The 20,538-nt window shown below is 45.4% G+C and overlaps 1 protein-coding gene across 1 annotated transcript in view; it reads left to right on the forward strand.

Moving 5' to 3' along the window:
• Window positions 1-20,538, forward strand: part of TTC12 (tetratricopeptide repeat domain 12) — a 49,181-nt gene that overhangs the window by 15,565 nt on the left and 13,078 nt on the right. The window contains exons 8-16 of the mRNA XM_082629285.1: window positions 3,566-3,637; window positions 8,578-8,638; window positions 9,069-9,257; window positions 10,465-10,534; window positions 11,282-11,370; window positions 13,484-13,652; window positions 18,332-18,424; window positions 19,484-19,544; window positions 20,333-20,470. Coding sequence (XP_082485411.1) covers window positions 3,566-3,637; window positions 8,578-8,638; window positions 9,069-9,257; window positions 10,465-10,534; window positions 11,282-11,370; window positions 13,484-13,652; window positions 18,332-18,424; window positions 19,484-19,544; window positions 20,333-20,470 — 942 coding nt within the window. The remainder of the gene's footprint in view (window positions 1-3,565; window positions 3,638-8,577; window positions 8,639-9,068; window positions 9,258-10,464; window positions 10,535-11,281; window positions 11,371-13,483; window positions 13,653-18,331; window positions 18,425-19,483; window positions 19,545-20,332; window positions 20,471-20,538) is intronic.

Here is a 20,538-nt window from a genome sequence, read left to right on the forward strand (position 1 = left end):
TAACCAAAACCAGTGCTTCTCGGCCTTCCTTGCTGAAGTGCTAACAGAACAAACATGAGCCCCTGGAGGGTCTAGAAGCAGAGAGCATGAAATTTCTTTTTAGACACATGTTTTATCTTAAAAATCCTTGCAAATTTTGCATTGCATGCCATAAAATGTTATCTATTTGTCTTAATGTAGCCATGTTATTTTAAATAATTTATAATCAAGTAAAATTGAAGTGCCAGGAGAATATGCCAGGTTTATCCTATGGCATAGATTCCCCTGGTCCAGCACTGCCTACCCCAGCTTCATGAGCGTGGCCCCCAGACAAGAGCACATCTCAACAGCAGCACATTGGCCACACCAGCTTCCTTACTTTTTATTGAAAGGGTAAGCAAGAAAACAGGTGAATTCAAAACTTACCTTTACTAACAACGGTTTATAAAACACGAGCATCCCACCAAAATGGATATCTGGAGTGCCTGATTTCTTTACCCCCTAGAAGATACGGTGTGGGGGACACCTTGTCCCATTGCATCGTGACAGTCTTTAGTGATGAAAACTGCCCCAAACTGGTGCCATTAGGTTCTGCACAGCTCCAGTAGAGACCCATTAGCCTGCTTTGTCACCTTATATGATTGTGACTTTTTTCTACTATCATCTGTAAGAGAAGAAAGAGGCAAGGGCGTTTTCCTCTGATGTTTCCGCAATAACAGCAAAAGCTGCCGTTTGCTGCACGCTGGCCGCGAGCTGTCTCATTGGAGCCTCACAGCCTTCTTTTCTGTTCTGGTCAATACCACAGTTATCCTCATCTTTCTGACAAGGAAACAGAGCCTCAGAGTTCACTAAGTAAACTGTGTGGGATCGCATAGCTAACATTGGCCTAACTGTAGGCTGGTGCCCTGAATTGTGGACTATAAACAGCTTCTCCACAGAGTCCAGGAAACCCCATCATCCCTGGGTGTGGCTTTCATTCCTTCTGTGGCAGAAACAAGATCTCCTTGTGGGGCTTCCAGGAGCATCTTTTCTGATCTGAAAAGGACCAAAGAGGGCGTCGCAGCCTCGTGCTGATTCAGGACGACACACTGGCCCATTCCCAAATGTTCACTGAAGCATGATGCCATTAACGGTGAAACTGAGGCAAAGCGGGCCCAGCACAGCTGACATTAAAAAATGCTGACACCCAGCAGCCAGCCTTGTTAAACGCCCAGCAAGGCTCCCGTTGAAGACGACTGGGTAAACACTTGGAGGGATGGGGAAAAAATGTATAAGGAATTCCAAAAACTAACAATCATTGGCTCTACGTGGAAGCTGTGAATTAAAAGAAAAAGTTTCACTCTTTTTAAATATCAGCAGTGAATGGCAGCGGCCCTCCATTATTCGCAGTATTAGTACTTTCATGCCGGTTTAATATTTTTGACACTTGTGAATTGGCAGAGACAAGCCCATGTGATGACATTTCAAGACTGATCTTCCTAGTCAGGGAAGATAAGGCAGCGAAGCTGGTTTTAATTCGGATCAGAATCATTTCTTTCTTGGCAGAACTCTTCCTGCACAATAAACTGCATCTTCCTCTGAAGGCAGGATTCCTTTTGAGGGGACCTGGGGTTCAACTGAGAGAATCCTGGTGAGGGTTGGTACCTCATCGAAGGAGAAAGGGCCTATTAGTGAGAAAATCCATTAGTGGCCCTTTGTGTTAGTGTCTGAGGAAGTGTGGTCACAATGCACCCCTCGCGGTGGCACAGTGGGACGTGGACGCGATCTGGGTTCCTTTTCCCCCGTTGGAACCCTGACGTCCTGCCGGTGAAGGTGCTGTGAACAGGTGGCTTCTGCGAGCTGCGGTGCCGGAGTTTCCGTTCCCTTTGACAGTTCCCTTCCCGCTTCCTCAGTTCCATCCTCTGTGGGTTCTCCAGGGTTCACTCCACAGCTCCCTGCCTTTCTTCCTCCTACAGTTTCTCCCTCAAAGCTCTCGTCTCCTCTGGTGGCTTCAACTGTCACTCTTGCCAATGGCTGTCACATCTGTATTTCAGCTGCCCCCCACCCCGCAGGTTTCCGCGTGATTGTCTTTGCATCCTCTGAAACACAGTATGTCTCTGTTAGACTATATGTCTTCAGAGTGGATTTCCTTCTACTCAACTGCTGTAGCACTTTTCTGAAGGAGATCTGGTGTAATGTTTAAGCCTTTGGGTCCTGGAGTCAAATGGCTAGATTTTAATCCCAGCTCTTCCACTTAGTTATCTATGTGACCTTGAACCTCTCCAACCCCTAGTTTCCTCATATGTGACATGGGGTTAATAATTGTCTCTACTTCATAGAGTTGTTAGAAAGTTTACCTGAGATAATTCATATGAACCATATGGTCAGGACTGAACAATAATGCACTAATATTATTACTGTCATTCACTTAGCAACGAATCAGGAAATGATATTCATGAAAATGCATCTATAAAGGCCTCTCCAACTATAACAGTTCTTGTTACCCCTTCTATTATTCTTCTGCTTTTCTTTAAATTTTCCTTTTTGCCCTGAAATGGATCGCTTTTTCTGTAACTGTAACAACAGCGGCTAATCCTCTATTACCTGGTACCACAGTGTTTTACACACGTTCCCTCCTCACAATAGACCAAGAGAGACACTGTTACGATCTCCACTTTGTAGATGAGGAAAATGAGCCTCCGAAAAGCTGGGTGGCCTGGCCAGCGTGCCACTTCTGGTGAGAGGCAGACAGGGCTCCACCCAGGACTTTCTAGACGCCTGAGCTTGGACCCTTAACCTCTTTACATCTATACCCTTGATGGCATCCAACCAGGCACAATGCCTGGCACATAAAAGGGGGTCAATGAATTAACTGGATGCTTTAAATTATAGTTTATGTCTTTGTGCCACATCATTCCCTCTGGAGTTATAATAATTCGAAGCAGGCAGGTGCAGGGCCCCCTGTGCAAGCGGTATCATTTCAGCCATAAGTTTCATAAGTTTTGAAGGGGGCATCCCTCCTGATCGTAAGGGATAGGAATGCAAGTTCTTAGTATTTATGTTGTGGTTTATTTCAAGGAAGGAACGTAAATATATAATAGTAACCTCAGCTGTTTACCCAGCGTAAAATTTCCTACTTTTTAATAAACCAGGGGTTCTCAAACATGGTTGCACACTTATATCACCTGGAGAGTTTAACAAATTATTGATGCCTCGGTCCTACCCACTAGTATAATTTAATTGATGTGAGTTTCAGCTGGGCCATCAGGATTTTTACAAGCACCTGGGTGATTCTAATGTTCAGCCAAGGTCAAGAGCTCTTCTAAGCTAAGGGTTTCTGGTTTGTTTCCTGGTTGTCTCATTAAATGGAAATGAAAACTGGCAAGTATCGTGAATTAATTTAATAGAGAGCTTACTTGTGCATCCAGGTTCCTTGCAGGCATCAATTAGTTTGGTTACAGATGCACAGAAAAGTCTTAATTGTCAACTCTGGTGGCTGTCCTGAGAATCAAAGCACTGCCCTAACCCTATCAGCTGGGCAGTTTGGGGAGGGGCTGATAACTTCAAATCTTCTGGAACATCTGATCAGTGGTTCTCTTTTATGCAGTGTGATGAAAAATGCACAAAAGCATATTTCCACATGGGAAAAGCCCACCTAGCCCTAAAGAACTACAGAGTGGTAAGTGCTAGAGGAACCTTAAGTGGCATGTCTGATCTCGGAGCAGTGCTTCAGATTGTCTCAGAGAAGAACCACATTCCTCCAAGTTGATGAGATATTAATCCGCTTCTTAGCATTTTCCAGGGTAAATCTTAAGATCTTAGAGCTGGGAAGGATGTTGAGTGTCATCTGATAACAGCCCCACCTGCTGTAGGAATCTCTTCTGCAGCATCTTCTACCAGTGTCCGTCCAGTCCCGGGAGGAGCGTCTCTGGAGAGAAAAGACATAAGCAAAAAGATGAAAAAACAAAATTCACTTGTAATCTCATCACCTGAAAGTAACCATGCAGAGAGATATACACACTAAGATATTGGATATTGTTAATAGCAGCTTTATTGAGATATAGTTCACATATCAAACAATTCCCCTATGGAAAGTATACAATTCAGTAGTTTATAGTGTATTCACAGAGTTGCACAACCATCACCACAATCAACTTTAGAACATTTTTGTCACTTCGTCAAAACACCTATACCCATTAGCAGTCACTCCCCTCCACCCCGCCCTCAACCCTAGACAACTACTGATCTACTTCTGTCTCTATACATTCGCCTATTCTAGACCATTCATATAAATAGAATTATACAATATGTGGTCTTTAGTGACTGGCTTCATTCACTTAGCATAGTGTTTGCAAGTTTCATCCATGTTGTAGTATGTACAGTACTTCATTTTTTTTAATTGCTGAACAATATTCTATTGTATGGATATACCACATGATATTTATCCATTTGTCAGTTGATGAACATTCAAGTTGTTTCCACTTTTGGTTATTATGAACATCCACGTACAAGTTTTTGTGTGGACACATGTTTACAGTCCACTTGGCTATACACATAGGAGTGGAGCTGCTGAGTCGTGATAACTCTATGTTTAACCTTTGGAAGAACTGCCATCTTGTCTTCCAAAGTAGCTGCTCCATCTGACATTCCTGCCAGTAGTGTATGGTTCCAGTTTCTCCACATCGTGAACAATTCTGGTTATTTATTTTTCTTTTCTATTATACCCATCCTGATGAGTATGAAGTGGTATTTCATAATTTTGACTTGCATTTCTCTGATGGCTAATAATGTTGAGCATCTTTTCATGTGCTTATTGGCCATTTGTGTATCTTCTTTGGAGAAATGTCTCTTCCGATCCTTTGTCCATTTGTTCATTAGGTTATTTGTCTTTTTATATTGAGTATAAATATATTCAATATAATATAAATTGAATATTTATATATTCAATATAAAGTAATATAAATATTATATACAGTAATATAATATTCAATATAAATTCTGGATACAAGTCCCTTATCAAATAAATGATTTGAAAATATTTTCTCCCATTCTCTGTGTTGTCTTTTCACATCATAGCACAAAAAATTTTAATTTTGATGAAGTCTTAGTTACCTATTTTTTTCTTTGGCCGCTTATGCTTTTGATATCAAATCTAAGAAACCATTGCCTAATCCAAGATTTAAGAGTTTTATGGCTTTAGCTCTTTCATTTAGATCTCTGATCCACTTTGAGTTAATTCTTGTATATAGTGTAAGGAAGGGATCCAGCTTCATTCTTCTGCATGTGGATATCCAGTTGTCCCAGCACCATTTGTTGAGAAGACTGTCTTGTCTCCCATTGAATGATTTTGGCACCCTTGTCAAAGATCAATTGATCATAAATGCATAGGTTTATTTCTGGACTCTCAATTTTATTCCATTTGTTTATGTCTACTCTTATACCTATGCCACATTGTCTTGATTCTTACAGCTTTGTAGTAAATTTTGAAATTGGGAAGTGTGAGTTTTCTAACTTTGTTCTGCTTTTTCAAGATTGTTTTAGCTATTCTGAATTACTGGAATTACCATACAGATTTCAGGATCTGCTTTGTCAATTTCTGCAAAGAAGCCAGGTGGAATTTTTTTTAATTGAAGTATAGTCGATTTACAATGTTGTGTTAGTTTCAGGTGTACAGCTAAGTGATTCAGTTATACATATATATATATATACATATATATATATATATGTATATATATATATACCTATTTTTTCAGATTCTTTTCCCTTATAGGTTGTTACAAAATATTGAGTAGTTCCCTGTGCTATACAGTAGGTCCTTGTTGGTTATCCATTTTATATATAGTAGTGAGTATATGTTAATCCCAAACTCCTAATGTATCCCTCTTCCCCCTTTCCCCTTTGGTAACCATAAGTTTGTTTTCTGTGTCTTTGGATCTATTTCTGTTTTGTATATAAGTTCATTTGTATCATTTTTTTAGGTTCTACATATAAGCAATATCATATGATATTTGTCTTTCTCTGTCTGGCTTACTTCACTTAGTATGATAATCTCTAGGTCCATCCATGTTGCTGCAAATGGAATTATTTCATTCTTTTTTATGGCTGAGTAATATAAATAATAAATGCTGGAGAAGGTGTGGAGAAAAAAGGAACCATCCTACACTGTTGGATGTAAATTGGACAACAGTATGGAGGCTCCTTAAAATAACTAAAAATAGAGCTACCATATAATCCAGCAATCCCACTCCTAGGTATATATCCAGAAAAAACTCTAATTCAAAAAGATACATGCACCCCAATGTTCATTGCAGCACTATTCACCATAGCCAAGACATGGAAGCAACCTAAATGTCCATTGACAGATGAATGGATAAAGAAGATGTGGTATATTTATACAATGGAATATTACTCAGCCAGATGGAATTTTGGTGGAGATTGCATTGAATCTGTAGATCAACCTGGGGATTATTGCCATCTTAACAATATTAAGACTTCCAGTCCATGAACATGAGATGTCTTTCGATTTACAAGATATATTATTTTTAAAAAGAAATTGCCCCCACTGTACATTTTAAAAAATTATTCTTTGTTGGATTTTAATTCTAAAAGTAATACAGACTTATTGTAATAAGGTCAAATAATAGAGAAGTAAAAAGGAAAATATTAATCTCCCCCCTCCACCAAGTTCCATTTACTTATTCATTCATTCAGTTAATTAATTCACTTAGCACATATTTCATGCATGCTTCTATGTTCCAAGCACTCTCCTAGGCAACAGGAATACAGTAGCAAACAAGACAAAATCCTTGACTTAAGGGAACTCACATTCTGTGGTAGGGGTGACTTGTCCCAAGACAGAAACCAAATAAGTAGATGTGTAGTATGCTAGGTAGCAATAAGTGTTACTGAGAAAACTAAATCAGGAAGTGGTGAAGGTGAGATTGGTTTTACAGAGAGTGGTCAGGGAGGGCTTCTCTGGAGGAAGGGAAGGAGTGAAGTGAGCAAGCCATGTGGATATATTATACAGTGGAAGAGTGGTCCAGATAGAGGGCTAGCTAGAATGGAGCAAGCAAGGAGGGGAGTGAGAGGAGATGAGGTGAGCCGGTGGTGGTGGGGATACGTGGGGGACTGATCCCCTAGGGCACTACAGGTTTTTGGAGGGACCTTGGCTTTTACTTTGAGTGAGCTGGGAGCCATCAGAGGGTTTTGAGTAAAGGAGAGAAATGATCTGACTCAGGATCACTCTGCTGTATTGAGAATATATCTTGACATGTAAGAAAAGAAGAGAGAACCAGTCAGAAGGCTATTGCAACAAATTATCCAAGTGAGAGATGATGATGGCTTGGACCAGGTTGGTGATGATGAAGGTGGTGAGAAGTGCTGTGGTTCTGCTTATATACTGACAGTGAAGCCAACAAGAATTGCTGATAGATTAGAGCTAGGGTTAAAAAGAAGTTGGATACAGGGTTAGTCTCTTAGACCTTTTGGGCTGCTATAACGTAATACCATAGATCGGGTAGTTTATACAACAAAGGTTTATTTCTCCAGGTTCTGGAGGCTAGGAAATCCAAGATCAAGATGCCAGCAAATTCAGTGTCTGGTGAGGACCTGCTTCCTAGTTCATAGACAGCCAGCAGGGGTGAGGGGGCTCTCTGGGGTCTCTTTAATAGGGCACTAATCAACTCATGAGGGCTCTACCCTCATGACTTAATCACCTCCCAAAGGCCCCACCTCCAGATACATCACATTGGGGGTTAGCTTTCGACATCTGAATTTTGGGGGAACGCAAACATTCGGTCTATTACAGTTACCATGTTTGATATCCTGCAACACTATTCTCTGTTTTAATGTGATGCTTTTTCTTCAGTTCATTTCTTAATCCTAATCTTCTAGATGAGCCTTGAGCTTTTAAGATATCTCAGAACGTTTCTTTGTTTTTCGTTTTTTGGTTTTTTGGGGTTTTCTTCTGAGCCTTTTCTTTCAGTGACTGGTCGCATTGATAGCCCTGAGGACTGTACTGCCCTAAACCCACCATCATGCCCCACTAACAGAATCTTTCTTTTCCAGAAACTTCCTATCTAACAGTGTTCTCAATGAGCCTCTCACTCTCAAGTGTTCTAGTTGACTCTTCCATGGCCAGTGAACAGACCCCTTACCAGCTCTTTGCAGCCTGTACGTTTAAATAGGCAGTTCTCGCTTCCTGTTCCCAAGTCTCTGTCAACAGTGTTTCTAGCTTCATTTATTTCCTTATTCCCTGTGAGCATATCTCACAGTATCCTCCTGTTCTTTCTCAGTGCAAATATCATATCTGAATTTTGCATTTACCTTATGATTATTCTTATCCCAGCCAGACATGAGCCACGAGAATTTAGGACTGGATATTTTCCATCACAGGCTGTATCTGACAACACTATTTTTTAAAATAAAATCTGAAATAATACCTGTTGCCCCACAGAACCAAAGAAGCCTAAACAAAATGTCAAATGCATGCTGCGTTCCCCATGCCCGCCTCCGACACGGGTAGCGGGGGAGGCTGGGAGGAGATAACGATACCCTGTGCCTTTCTTATAATCACCGTTCCCCCCAACCACTCTTCAAGACCTTGTTTCTTTCTTCCAGTCTAGAGAGTGTTATCAGAAGATCTTAGAAATAAACCCCCAGCTGCAGACACAGGTGACAGGTGAGACTTCTTGTCGACGTCCTTGTTCAAATTGCACCTCCCTTCTGTGCTCCGGTCCTGGGGTGCCCTCCATGCCTTCTCCGCACTTGGCCGCAAGCACAGCCGCACCCAGCCCTGCACAATCAAATCCTCTCATTAGCAGCCCTGCCTTGCTCCTCTTCCTCTGTTCTTGGCCTTCCTCCTTTTCTCCACCATCCTCCCTCCAAGCCTTCTAGACAAGGAACAATGTTTTCCTTGAATAATTCCCAAGATGTTTTAAGATTCCTGGTAGAAACTGTACATGCCTCCTAAAATTTTCCTTGCTGAAGATGAGTCTGAATTATTTTAATGCTTTCTGCCTTTCAGCCTCCCATCCTCAAAAACAGGTTGCTCCATGTGTGGACATGTTGATTGTTAGGGTTTTGTTGTGTTTTCCTTCTTGTTTTGCTAGACTACCTGAATCAGGTAGATCTTCGGGAGAAAGCAGACCTTCAAGAGAAGGAAGCCCAGGAAGCACTGGATTCAGGAATGAACACAGCCGTGACGACCAAGAATCTTCTGGAGATTCTTTCCAAGCCTGATCAGATCCCCTTGTTCTATGCAGGGGGGATTGAAACCCTGACTGACATGATGAAGGATTGTAAGCCAGCGATGTGTGTGATCTCATGAATGTTGTCAGTATAAAGGGACAGAGTTTAGAGGTCTGTCCTCATGAGGCAAAGAATCCCTTCCTCCCTTGCTTCCACCAATACTGATTGAAGGTCTACTGTAATGTCTGTGCTAGAGGCAGGGCTTAAGAAACATAACCCATCCCAGATCCATCCTGTCCTCAGAGCATGCTGACACATGACACACATGCTGTAAACACCACACAGTACGACACAAAACACACAGACGGCATGAACTCCATATATACTCACAACGCATACACACACACACACACAGCATGTGCTCACTATCATGTATACTTATATCACATACATCACACACACACACAACATGCGTGTGGGACAAACATACCATATATGCTTATATCACAAGCACACCACACACATTCACCCCTCCCGGGTGTTCCCCACATGCTTCATGTACCCACACACCCTTTACATACCCCACACAGACCCCATATACACCCCCAACACCCTGTACCAGCCCCACAAATTTCCCCCCAACCGTAGAGGAATGGAAGACAGAATTTTGTAGGATAAGCTGTAACATTCATCCCAGTTACACTTAATGGCTGCTTAGGATGTGGAAATAGTTTCAGAGCCAACATCGGCTGTCCTCCTGCTAACGAGAGCCACGGTGCTCTGTTTTAGAAGTTTCTGTAATTACTGATCCCAGGGCTGAAACCAGTGTTGTTACTCAGTGTCAGAATGATGTCTGTACAAATGGATGGAGTCTGATTTCCTTTAGTGTACAGTGGAGGGTGCTCAAACACCCCTGCAGTATTTTCTTGGAGATTATAGGTTCCTCTCTAGAGCCTGGGAACAGCTTCGAAATAAACATTTGTTAAGAACAGATGGATATGCCAGTTCTTCTAGGAGGTTAAGTGGCTCCTGGAGGCTCTCTAGAGATTACAGAATGATGAGTTGTCACATCACTCTTGGGGCCCCCCGGGCTCAGCTCTCCTTCTCTGAACAGGGCGTCCCTCTCACGGTGGCCCCAAGTGGCTGGTGACAGCCTTAGGTTTCAGAATCAGAGGGATTTGTTTCTGCCCAAACTGTGGATTTGGTGATCTAGACATTCCATATTGGGTTTCTGTTATCATCTGGCTCTGTGACAGCTAGACGTCAGCCAGACAGTTCAGGAGTCTGACGACCCGGTTTTCTCTGAACTTGTTTCAGGCACGGAACGAACTTTATTCAGAACACACAATGGATTCAGTATCATCAGTGAGAATGAGGTCATAAGAAGGTACGGATGTTTGTAAAGACAGCCTGGCCTCAAAGCAAGGAAAGACAACCATTTCTCATGAAATCAGACACTCATCACACAGGCAGCATGATCACTGGATGGTACTACCTTCAGTCAATACTGGGTTAGGAAAACTTGCCAGGGTTCCTCCAAGCACTTCAGAGTCAGAGAAATGACCGTTCTTGCTGGTTTCCCACCAGTTTTTGCAAGATTGGTCTTTGTTCTTGTCCGCTTTTGGACTTCACTGATCATAAGAGGGAAAGAGATCAGCTGGTTCCTGGCTTATCTCATTTATCATTGTATCTGAAGAAAGACCCCTATGGCAGGAGGTCATTTGCTAAATTTATTTTATTTTGTATTTCAATTGTTCTGGTGCAGTTCCCATGGCTTAGGACACTGGTGTGGGTTGGAGTCACCGGCACACGTTTGTGTGTGTGATGAGGCTCACGCACCCTGAGTGGTCTGCTGGCCCACCACAGTGCCTTGGTCCTGCTGCAGCCAACGCCCTGGCCCCTGGCTCACCACCCTCCCTCTGTACAGACCCAGCTTCCTCGGCTGCATCCTTGTCCTGGAGCTCTCAGCTGAGGTCCTAGCAATCCCTTTTGGTCCTGGTGACCTGCGGCTCTGGATTAAGAAGTGACTTTCTTAAACCCACATTTGAGGAGTCTGGAGGTGAAATGAAACCAACTGAAAGGAAGATCAAGACTGATCTGCAGTTTTAATATGGCTCTCCCTTGCCCACTGTAGGTGCTTTTCCACAGCAGGAAAAGATGCAGTGGAAGAGACAGTATGCATGTCTGTGCTCAGGCTCTGGCACGCGGTGTGCAGTGAGAACGGTAAGCCAGGGAATAACCATCAATCATCGTTAATGCACTGGTAATGGGAGGGCTACAGGGCGGGGGTGTGGGCGTGCAGGATTGTTCCTCTAGGACAGGCCCTGGAGATGGTGGTCTAGACACTCCCCTGGAAAAGCATATGGATCAGATGCGAGACCTGCGCTGCAGTCGTGTCTCTGGCAACCCCGCAGCCGCCTCCGCAGTGGGCAAGGTCACGGTCAGCATCATGCGTGGTCTCATCACCTGGGCACTTGCCCTGGCTCTTTGGAGACTAGTGATTTCAGCTCGTGCACTGGCAGTGAGGCGGGCAGAGTTTTTCCTTTTCTGTCTGCTGAGAAATAGTGCTCCTTTCTTGCTGACCACAGTACCGGTTTCAGCATCATGAGATTTACAACCATCCCTGCCGGCCTCTTGTGACACTGATTAATTAGTGCATAATATTGGGACAGTAACATGCTATGGGGAGTTATTTACCATAACTCTTCCTTTTTTGCATGTTAGCCTCTTCTGGGGTTCACCGAGTTTTTGTACAATCTTACCACTTTAGTGACCTCAATAAAAATTTTAGGTATTTCCCTCATTTTGTAAAACAATTGTATTTTTTTTTAATGAGGGGAAAATGTTTGACTTTGGACACAAAACAGTGAAAATGGGAATAGTGACAGCTGTGTATGCCATGCACAGGCTTCTGTGGGGAGCTGTCGAGAGAGCTTGTAAATGCAGCTTGTAAATGATTAAATGCTGAATATGAGGTAATATGATTTTTTTCTTGATTTAGTAGGGTGGAGGAATCATGTTAAATTCTAGAATTCTTAAGTTCTAGAGAATCAGGGGGACTCCTCCCTGCAGGGAATTACGTTCAGACTAATATCCTAATCAAGGTGCCCTGCTACTTGTAGAACACTGCACCGGCTCCGAGCAGTGTTTTTGCAAATCGTCCTCCCTGCCCAAGGGTTAGGGAGGCAGGCTTGGTGACCGGGTGTTTCCTCAGTGTGAATTGGACATGCTTCCCGCCGTGAAGCCCAACTTCCTCGCCCTGCAGCCCACTTTGGTTTCTGTGAACCTTGGGGTCACATCTTTCTTTAGTATCTGGAAAAATACTGTCGGACACAGCCTGTGACGTACATGCTGTATCTCAGATCAATGAAATCTTGGTACATCCAATTCAATAAATACAGAGCAGTTTTTATAAAGGACAAAGGAATGCTTAAAAGTAAAGATGTGGAAATATGTCTGTGATATAGCGCTGACTGAGAGAGAAAAGCTTGTTTCAGGGTAGGATGTATCATATTTTAACATTGTTCATAAGAAGGGTGAATACTAGCCCCCTTAGGGAGAGGGCTTACCTGGAGGGGACGAGAGAAGAGGACTTTCATTTTCAGCCGTATACACGTTGCGTCATTTGAATTGTTTGCACTGAGCTACTTTTCATTTTTATGTAAACTCAACAAACTCTGCTCTGTTTCATAGCTTAGCCTCATACCCCAGCCTGTACCTCTGCCTGCTCTCAAATTCACGTACCTCGTTAGAAAATGCACCAGGCGAAAGCGGGATGTGGGCAAATCTGATGCCACCACCCTGGAAATAGCTCATGGTCTAGGAAGGGGAGCCTGCTTTATTAATTAATGTTCTCATGTGATCGTTCTAGTTTTCTAGGAAAAACGCAAATAGTTGCTCTGGCCATTATATGAAAATCGATGGTCTAAAGCTCTTCCGCCATTAAGCTGATTTCTTTTCCTTTCCTCACATTTCTGAGTACCGTACACCGAGAGGCCTCTGGCCAGAATAGTGATAATAGCTAATGTATGTGTGCCAGTCCCTGTTCTCCGCACCATCACGTATTAACTCACTTGATCCTCACAACGACTCTGTTATGTTGGTTGTCTTCCTCGTTCCACAGATGAGGGGCACAGGGGCTGATAACTCAGCCAAGGTCGTTTCTTGGTCATTCAGACCCCGCAGTCTGGTTCTAGAACCCGTGTTCCTACCCTTCATTATCCTGCCTCTCAAATGCATGGGGAAGAGTTGGGTTTCCCGTTGATCTGTGGGGAGACAGAACTGGTGTGACTGCTGTCATGGTCGGCACTAGACGGACGTGCCCTGTGTCTTGCAGAGGAGAACCAGCGCCTCCTGGTGCTGCGCCCCAACATGGGCCAGCTGCTGCCCTCCCTCTTGGCCTCCAGGGTCCCGAACATCCGGCAGCAGACCCTGGCCCTGCTGCTGCAGCTCGCCCAGACGGAGAATGGACGGAGCCTGATCATGGGCCACCTTGACCTGACCGGGTAAGGCTCTGCGCTGTGGGTGGGAGCTTCCCGGCAGCATCTCGGACCTTACCTGCCACATTAACACCTGCCCGGCTCCTGTCTCACATCTCTGACGTGAGAGGTGCCAGCCTACCCAATGAAGGATCAAAAACAAAGAGCCTTTGAGAAGAACACTCCCTCATGAGGACCTTCAGGGCACTCCTGTCTGAACTTGGTACCATGGACAGTGTCACTTCTCCTGAGCCTGTTTCCATCTCACAGACATTGCAGACCTTGTAAATATGGCAGCACTTCCAAAACCAGCAATTGGGAACCCAACAGGCTATTTGTTTCTGCCCTTTTAGCCTCAGTCCTGGCTCTACCCTGTTCCTGTCCTTACTTTTCTTCATTTATTCCTGTTTCAGGTAATACTATCCGATTTTGCATATCCTTAAACTCTTTCTGGAGTAAGGTAGGGTATAAGTAAATAAAACACATTTCAAATACTGTTACATGTAGGTCTTTCCAAAGCTCAAGGTGATAGGAATGGAATGCTCCTCTTTCCTAAGTAAACTTTTTTTTAAAATGACTGAAGCGGGCTTCCCTGGTGGCGCAGTGGTTGAGAGTCCGCCTGCCGACGCAGGGGGCGCGGGTTCGTGCCCCGGTCCGGGAAGATCCCACATGCCGCGGAGCGGCTGGGCCCGTGAGCCATGGCCGCTGGGCCTGCGTGTCTGGAGCCTGTGCTCCACAGCGGGAGAGGCCACAACAGTGAGAGGCCCGCGTACCGCAAAAAAAAAAAAAAAAAAGACTGAAGCACGGTGATTCGGACCAGTGCTTTTCCTTCTAAAGATTATTAGTTTGAATATGTGAAATTGCCACTTTTTATGTCACAAAAGGCTGCATGTTGGCAATTTCATGTGGTTCAACCTAAAAGAAATAGTAGCAGTGATTTTACCTTTGCTTTATAAATGCTTCCCATGTAATCTAAAAACAGAAGTTGGCTTCCGATTCTGTTCACTGTCATCTCATTGGGAGGAGGCCAGATAAGTGTCATTTACCCCATTTCGCAGATGGGGCAGGAGAAAGTGCAGCTAGTGACTCAGGGCACCTCAGCCAGCTGTCTCCCAGGCCTTGGAGCCTCTCTCCTACTCTCTGTTCCCCAAAAGGAAAGCAGTCAAATATGAAGCTGTGTCAGACCTTCTTGGACCACAGCGAGACCTCTGGGGCTGGTCCCACGTCAGTGAGGAAGTCTATGTGTGCTGAGGACAGGATAAGCCTTGGCTGTGACTCTCCCCTTCTCAGCCCAGCTCAGCAGCCCTATGGCTCACAGGAAAGGCCTTGGCAGCCCCCGAAGCTCCACCTACACAGGCAGACGGATCGTTAGCAGAGTTAAATCCTCAAAAGCGCATTTCGCATTTCAAATGACTCTGCAGTCATTTCTTCAATACCTTCATCATATGTTTTTTCATTTGGTTTTGGTCTCTTTGAGTAAATGTAGCTATAGTTATCATAAGCTTTCTCCCCAGCTGTCTTTGAATTGCTTGAGTTTCATCTGAATTTTTCCAGTGTCTTGGCATTTGTGATCATCTTGTGTAGTCCTGCCTACTTTCCTTAGACAAAGAAACCTCAGTCTGTTACCTGTGTGCCCCCTCTTCTCGTTAATGTCCATCTCCAGTTAAACCAGAAAGAGATGGAACATGTTCTCTGAAATGAAATGAGACAGTCTGAAACAGGACAGGGCTGCACACAGGTTCCATGACCCTCACATTCCTCCCCAAATGAGAAAGTGAAGGGACAAATGTGCATGGACAGGAGCCGAGCGAGGGCCAGTATCCCTTTGTGCAAAGCTCTGGGGTTTTAGATTCAAGCAGTCAGGAGCCCAAATCCTCTGCTTGTCTCTTTCTACTTGTGTGACCCAGGAAAGCTGCTTAGCATTGATGTGCCTGGTATCTCATCTGTATCACAGACTTATGGTGAAACTTCAGAGACATGATACCCGTATGCTAGGTAAAATTTTTTCTGCTGCATTTGACGGATTACTTGGCCAAGAGAACTGGTCTTGTTTTTCTCACATAACAAAAAGACTAAAGATGGTAACAGCTGGTTTGGTGTTTTAACGATGGCAGGGTCAAGGTCTCTGTCCTTCTCTTGACCTTTCCCTCATGGTCACACAAGGCTGCTGCAACTCCAAGCATCACATCCCTCTTTAAGACAGGTTAGCACCAACTGGGTCTGTCCCTTTTATCAAGAGGAGCTACTGCTTTTGTTTCTCTTTGGTCAGAATTGTGTCACATGCCATCCTGGGAGGGCGGAAAGATGGTTCCAGCTTCTGTAGTAGAGGCAGGCAGGATAGAACGCAACTCTCCCACATCCCAGTGTTTGACGTGTCTGAAGACATTGATGTTTTCCAGGTCAAGCATCCTGGTTTCCTCAACCGTTCCTCAGGTGGTTCGACTTCCAGACCCCTCCCAGAACAAGCTGCTAAATAAACCCAGTACCATAAGTGTGGGTGACTGGAGGCCGTACTCCTGAATCTAAGAGCCCAGTTTGATGGGCTCTTTTCTGTCTTTATCTCCTGTTACAGCCTGATAGCATCTGGTCCTAATGATATCATTCTTCCTGGCCCTACTCCCACTCCCTGCTTTCCTTCTCGGCTCCCTTTGCAGGCCCCCTTTATGCTGTCATCTTTCCAAGTCAGGGACCTCAAGATCCTACCCTTGGCCCTCTTCTTGTCCATGGCCCTAATTATCATGTCTAAGTCTCTCTCTCAAATGTTACAAGGAAACCTCCTTCTGCAACTGGGCAACGTCACAAGTATCATAAACTTAGTGTTTCAAAAGCGGTTCCTCAAACCAGAGCCTCTAGCTGAATTTTCTGTCTTCATAGATAGCATTTCCATCCACCCCGTCGCCTAGGCCAGAATCCTGAGAGCTCCCTGGTTGGCTCCTGCCCACATCCCTGAGAAAATGGTGCTTGTCAGTCCTATCTCCTCCGCACCTCCTGGATTCATTTCCTCTGGCTCTCCTGCACCATCTCCCATCATTACTTCTAGGTCATTGCGAGGCCTCTTTCTTCTCAACTGTGTGTCTTACTCTGCCCCGTCTCAGCTCAGGCCCTTAACCTTTATTGTCTGGAAAACCCCGGTTCTCCCCCTGTTGGATTCCCTGGCTCCTGTACTACCTGCTCTGACCCACCTGCAGCAAACCACCAAAGGGGTTTGTCCCAAATGCACACCTGTCCTGTTACTCTCCTGCTTAAAATGCCAAAATTACTCTACTGCCTCTAAGACTAGTTCTTGAATTTCTGAGAAATAGAGCGCTTAGGAGTCACCTGGGGGCTTTATTAGAATACAGCTTCCTGGGGCCTCCTCTAGCTCAGAGACGGAGAGGGGCTCAAGAGCCTTCAGCCCGCCCCATACACCCCCACCAAGCAAGTCGTCCACTGCCCACACTCGGGACACAGGCTAACAGGGGAAAGTACACACATTCCAGAAGGCCCGCCGTGACCCAGGCTGGCTCTGCCCAGCTCCCCAGCCTCGCTGCTCTCTGTCTTCCCCACCCCCTAAGCACTAGCTGTGAGGAACCGCTAGCTGTCCCCAAGTGTGCCTCTGCGATTTTATGCCTCATCGTCTTTGAGACTGCTGTGTGCTGTGCCTCAGAGGCTCTCCTCCTGTCCCCACGTGCCTGACACTGGCCTACAAGCTCCTTGGAGCTGGGGCCTTGTCTCGTTTCATCCCTGTGGCTCCAGAACCTACCACATCACCTGGCACATAATGCCAGTAAGTGGCGTTGACTGAACGGACAAAGGGACAAGTAGCCAACGCTGCACTTTCAAGTGATGCGGAAATGTCATCCTCATCTCCATCCTCCCACAGCTCTCGCCAGGTGGACTCTGTGCCCACTTGACATGTGTCTGTTTCTAAGCTATCATCTGACACACGTCCCTGTAGGAGACAGGAGCTCAGTGCTGTGTCCCAGCACTGAGCACGACACTCAGCACGCTGTAGGTGCTTGGTATGGGTTTGCTGGATGGACAAATGACTTCTACTCTCATTGTCCTGGTGCCGGTCAGTCTGTTAAGGCAGCCTGAGACTGCATTAGCTTTTCGGCAGCTGCACCAGACTGTTTGCTCATATACCAGGTTTGCCACTGGCTAAAAATGTGTAAGTTTTTTTTCACATGAGTCAGGTATAAACCAGGTCTCCCAATTCTGTTACTTAAACAGAATTTCCAGCTCTAACTGAAAGACTTTGAGTTTAACTCTCTGAAATTTCATCTGATATATTCAGCAACCTGTCAAAATCTTGTTAAATCTTGATTCCACCCCCCACTTCATTAGGGGGCCTTCCCACTTAGTCATCAGCAGATTAGTAAGCATGCCATTTAGATGTCATTTGTGTGATTCAACTTGGCCAAGCAGAGTCCCAGGGCAGAGGCATCAGAGATTCCTTCCAAGTCAGCATCTGATAATCAGTGAACTTTGGTTAAAACTGTTAATTCCCCTGGGCCCTCACGTTAAGTCGTAGAGCCATTCCCACGGGAGAGTGTCTGCCTCATTGGGGTGGGCACGGGCTGGGCTTCCTGGTGGGCATGGTAAGGCCCTTTCAGCTTATTTCACTCAGGTGCTGACTCCTTCCTGGCCTCCATGCGAAGCCTCCTTGTTGCGGATGCTGTCAGCTGGAGGTCAGCCCACCCTGAGGGTGTTATGGATTTTTGCAGGTTGTTGGAAGCCCTCCTGGCGTTTCTTGATTTCTCAGATAAAAAGGCCAACGCAGCCATGGGACTGCTCACAGACTTGGCTCTGGAAGAAAGGTAATTTTTATTTCCAGAAATTGACATTCCTTCTTCAACCTTTGTTGAACTGTCTGATCTTCTAAAACGTGCAGCACACGGGAGGCTAGACCAACTGAGCATCACAAGATTCACTGCGTAGGGCAGCTGATGTCTTTAGGGGCTGTGGTCAGCCACTCCCGTTCCAGTCCCTCTAGGTGCAGGGGACAACCCGGCCCTCAATGAGCTTGGAAGCAGTAACATACTTAGAACAGTAACTCTCCCAGCAAGCAAATCTGCTATGCGGTGAGGCTTCTTTCCCTAATAGGAACTGCCTGGCAGACGTGTTGATTAAATGAGAGAGAAAGAGAGGTAGAGAGGGAGAGAGGGAGGGGGAGGGAGGAGAAACACAGTAACAAAGTAGAGCCCTCCCAGCTGCCAGTGGCAGTATGGGTAACCATCCCCCGCGCTTTTTTTTTTTTCTTTGTTTAGCTGCTGCTGGGGAAGACAGTAAAAGTCTTAGATTTTCATAACTTTTCAGTTTTTTAAAAACTGCATCTTGTTTTGTTCTTAATTTCCTCATCAACTTTAGGGCGTCTTACTTAGGAACGGTCATACAATGAGAGAGAGCTGTTTGTGCTGGCAGCCGGCCATCAGCACGGGCTGGGAGGGTGTACTCGCCTCTCTAGCTGGTGGAGGTGTGTGTGCCTCGGGGCCCTCCTCATGGCTGTGACACGTAAACATGCTTACACCGTGTCTCCTGTTTGCACGGCACACAGCGTGTAGACTCAAAGCAAGGGGAGGGCAGGGGTGGTGCTAAGTCAGTTCGGCAGAAACCTAGGGATTCTAGCAGCTTCTGCATGAGAGGGCCGCCCTCTGAGATCTTTTGTTTAACATCAAAGGCAAGTCTCCAGGCTAAGAAAAAGTAAAGCCACATTACCTGCCCAGTGACGACCTTTTTTGGTTCCGAATGAATCATCCACGCAGGGGCAAATCACACGGGCCCAGGGTTGGACGGTCTGCTCCATCACCCAAGATGCTGTATTTATGTTTTAGTTTGCACGGGGAAGAAATAAATCATGGCTGATGTTCTCTCGACAGATTCAAAGTCTGGTTCCAGGCCAGCCTTCCAGATGTTCTCCTGGCACTGACGGGCGTGCTGGTGAGTAAGCCCTCATTTTATCACCTGTGACAGACCCTTTTGGGAGCATGAACGGGGCTGTTTCAACACAGTTTGCCCCCCAGAACTCCTGTTGCCTCTCAGGTTGATTAATCATTTATTCACAACTGGAATTTATACAAGTCTTGGTTGTTGAAACAGCAGCAGTGGGGGCAGGTGGAGATGGCATACAGGCAGAGCTGGTTACAGGGGAGGAAAGCCTGCCTGGGGACTGCAGTAGGCAAAGGTGGAGAGTTTGTTGGTCTCCATCAGTCTTCTTCTGAGCCAAGTCCCGTCATAAGTACCACATGCAACCCTGTCCCCTGAATGGCAGTCATCTCGGTCAGGAGGACAGGTGTGGTGGTTGGAGCTGATGAGGGAGAAAATTCCCAGGCCAGGAGTCCTCCAGGAGAGCGTGCTGTGACTAGACCTGTCCCCAGTGAGACATAGAAGTTTCAGGGGACCTTAGAGGGCATACTGACACCCCAGTATTTCACAGATGTGGAAATGGAAGGTCTGAAAAGGGACAGGACTTGTCCCAGTGCCCCCAGCTAGTTGATGGAGCAACTGGGATTAAGCCCTAGGCCTCCCTATTCCAGGCCAAGGTGATTTGGGGTCTCCCCCTCTGTGTGCCTCCTTCCTTTCTGCCAGCATGACCCCACTGATGTCCCCATGTGGCATAATGCTATCTGGTTCCCAGACATTTTGGTGAGTGAGGCATGCCCCTAGAGATTATTCTGGCATCATTTGCCTGCTCTCTGCAGATTTACTTTCTCTTCATCACCTTTTAGAAGAAAGATCCCAAAGTCACCAACACCTCAGCTCTCTGCCAGTGTATTGCCATTATGGGAAACCTCAGCGCTGAGGCTGCCACCCGACGACAGATGTCTGCCTCTGAAGAATTCAGGGATGCCTGCTTGGGCCTCATGGTATTTCAGCTTTTCTAGTCAAAATTGGTCTTTTACCTGCTTTGAGGTCATTGGCTTCTTCTTCATTA

Source organism: Mesoplodon mirus (genome assembly GCF_964341445.2).
Source record: "Mesoplodon mirus genome assembly, chromosome: 7".
Taxonomy (NCBI): domain Eukaryota; kingdom Metazoa; phylum Chordata; class Mammalia; order Artiodactyla; family Ziphiidae; genus Mesoplodon; species Mesoplodon mirus.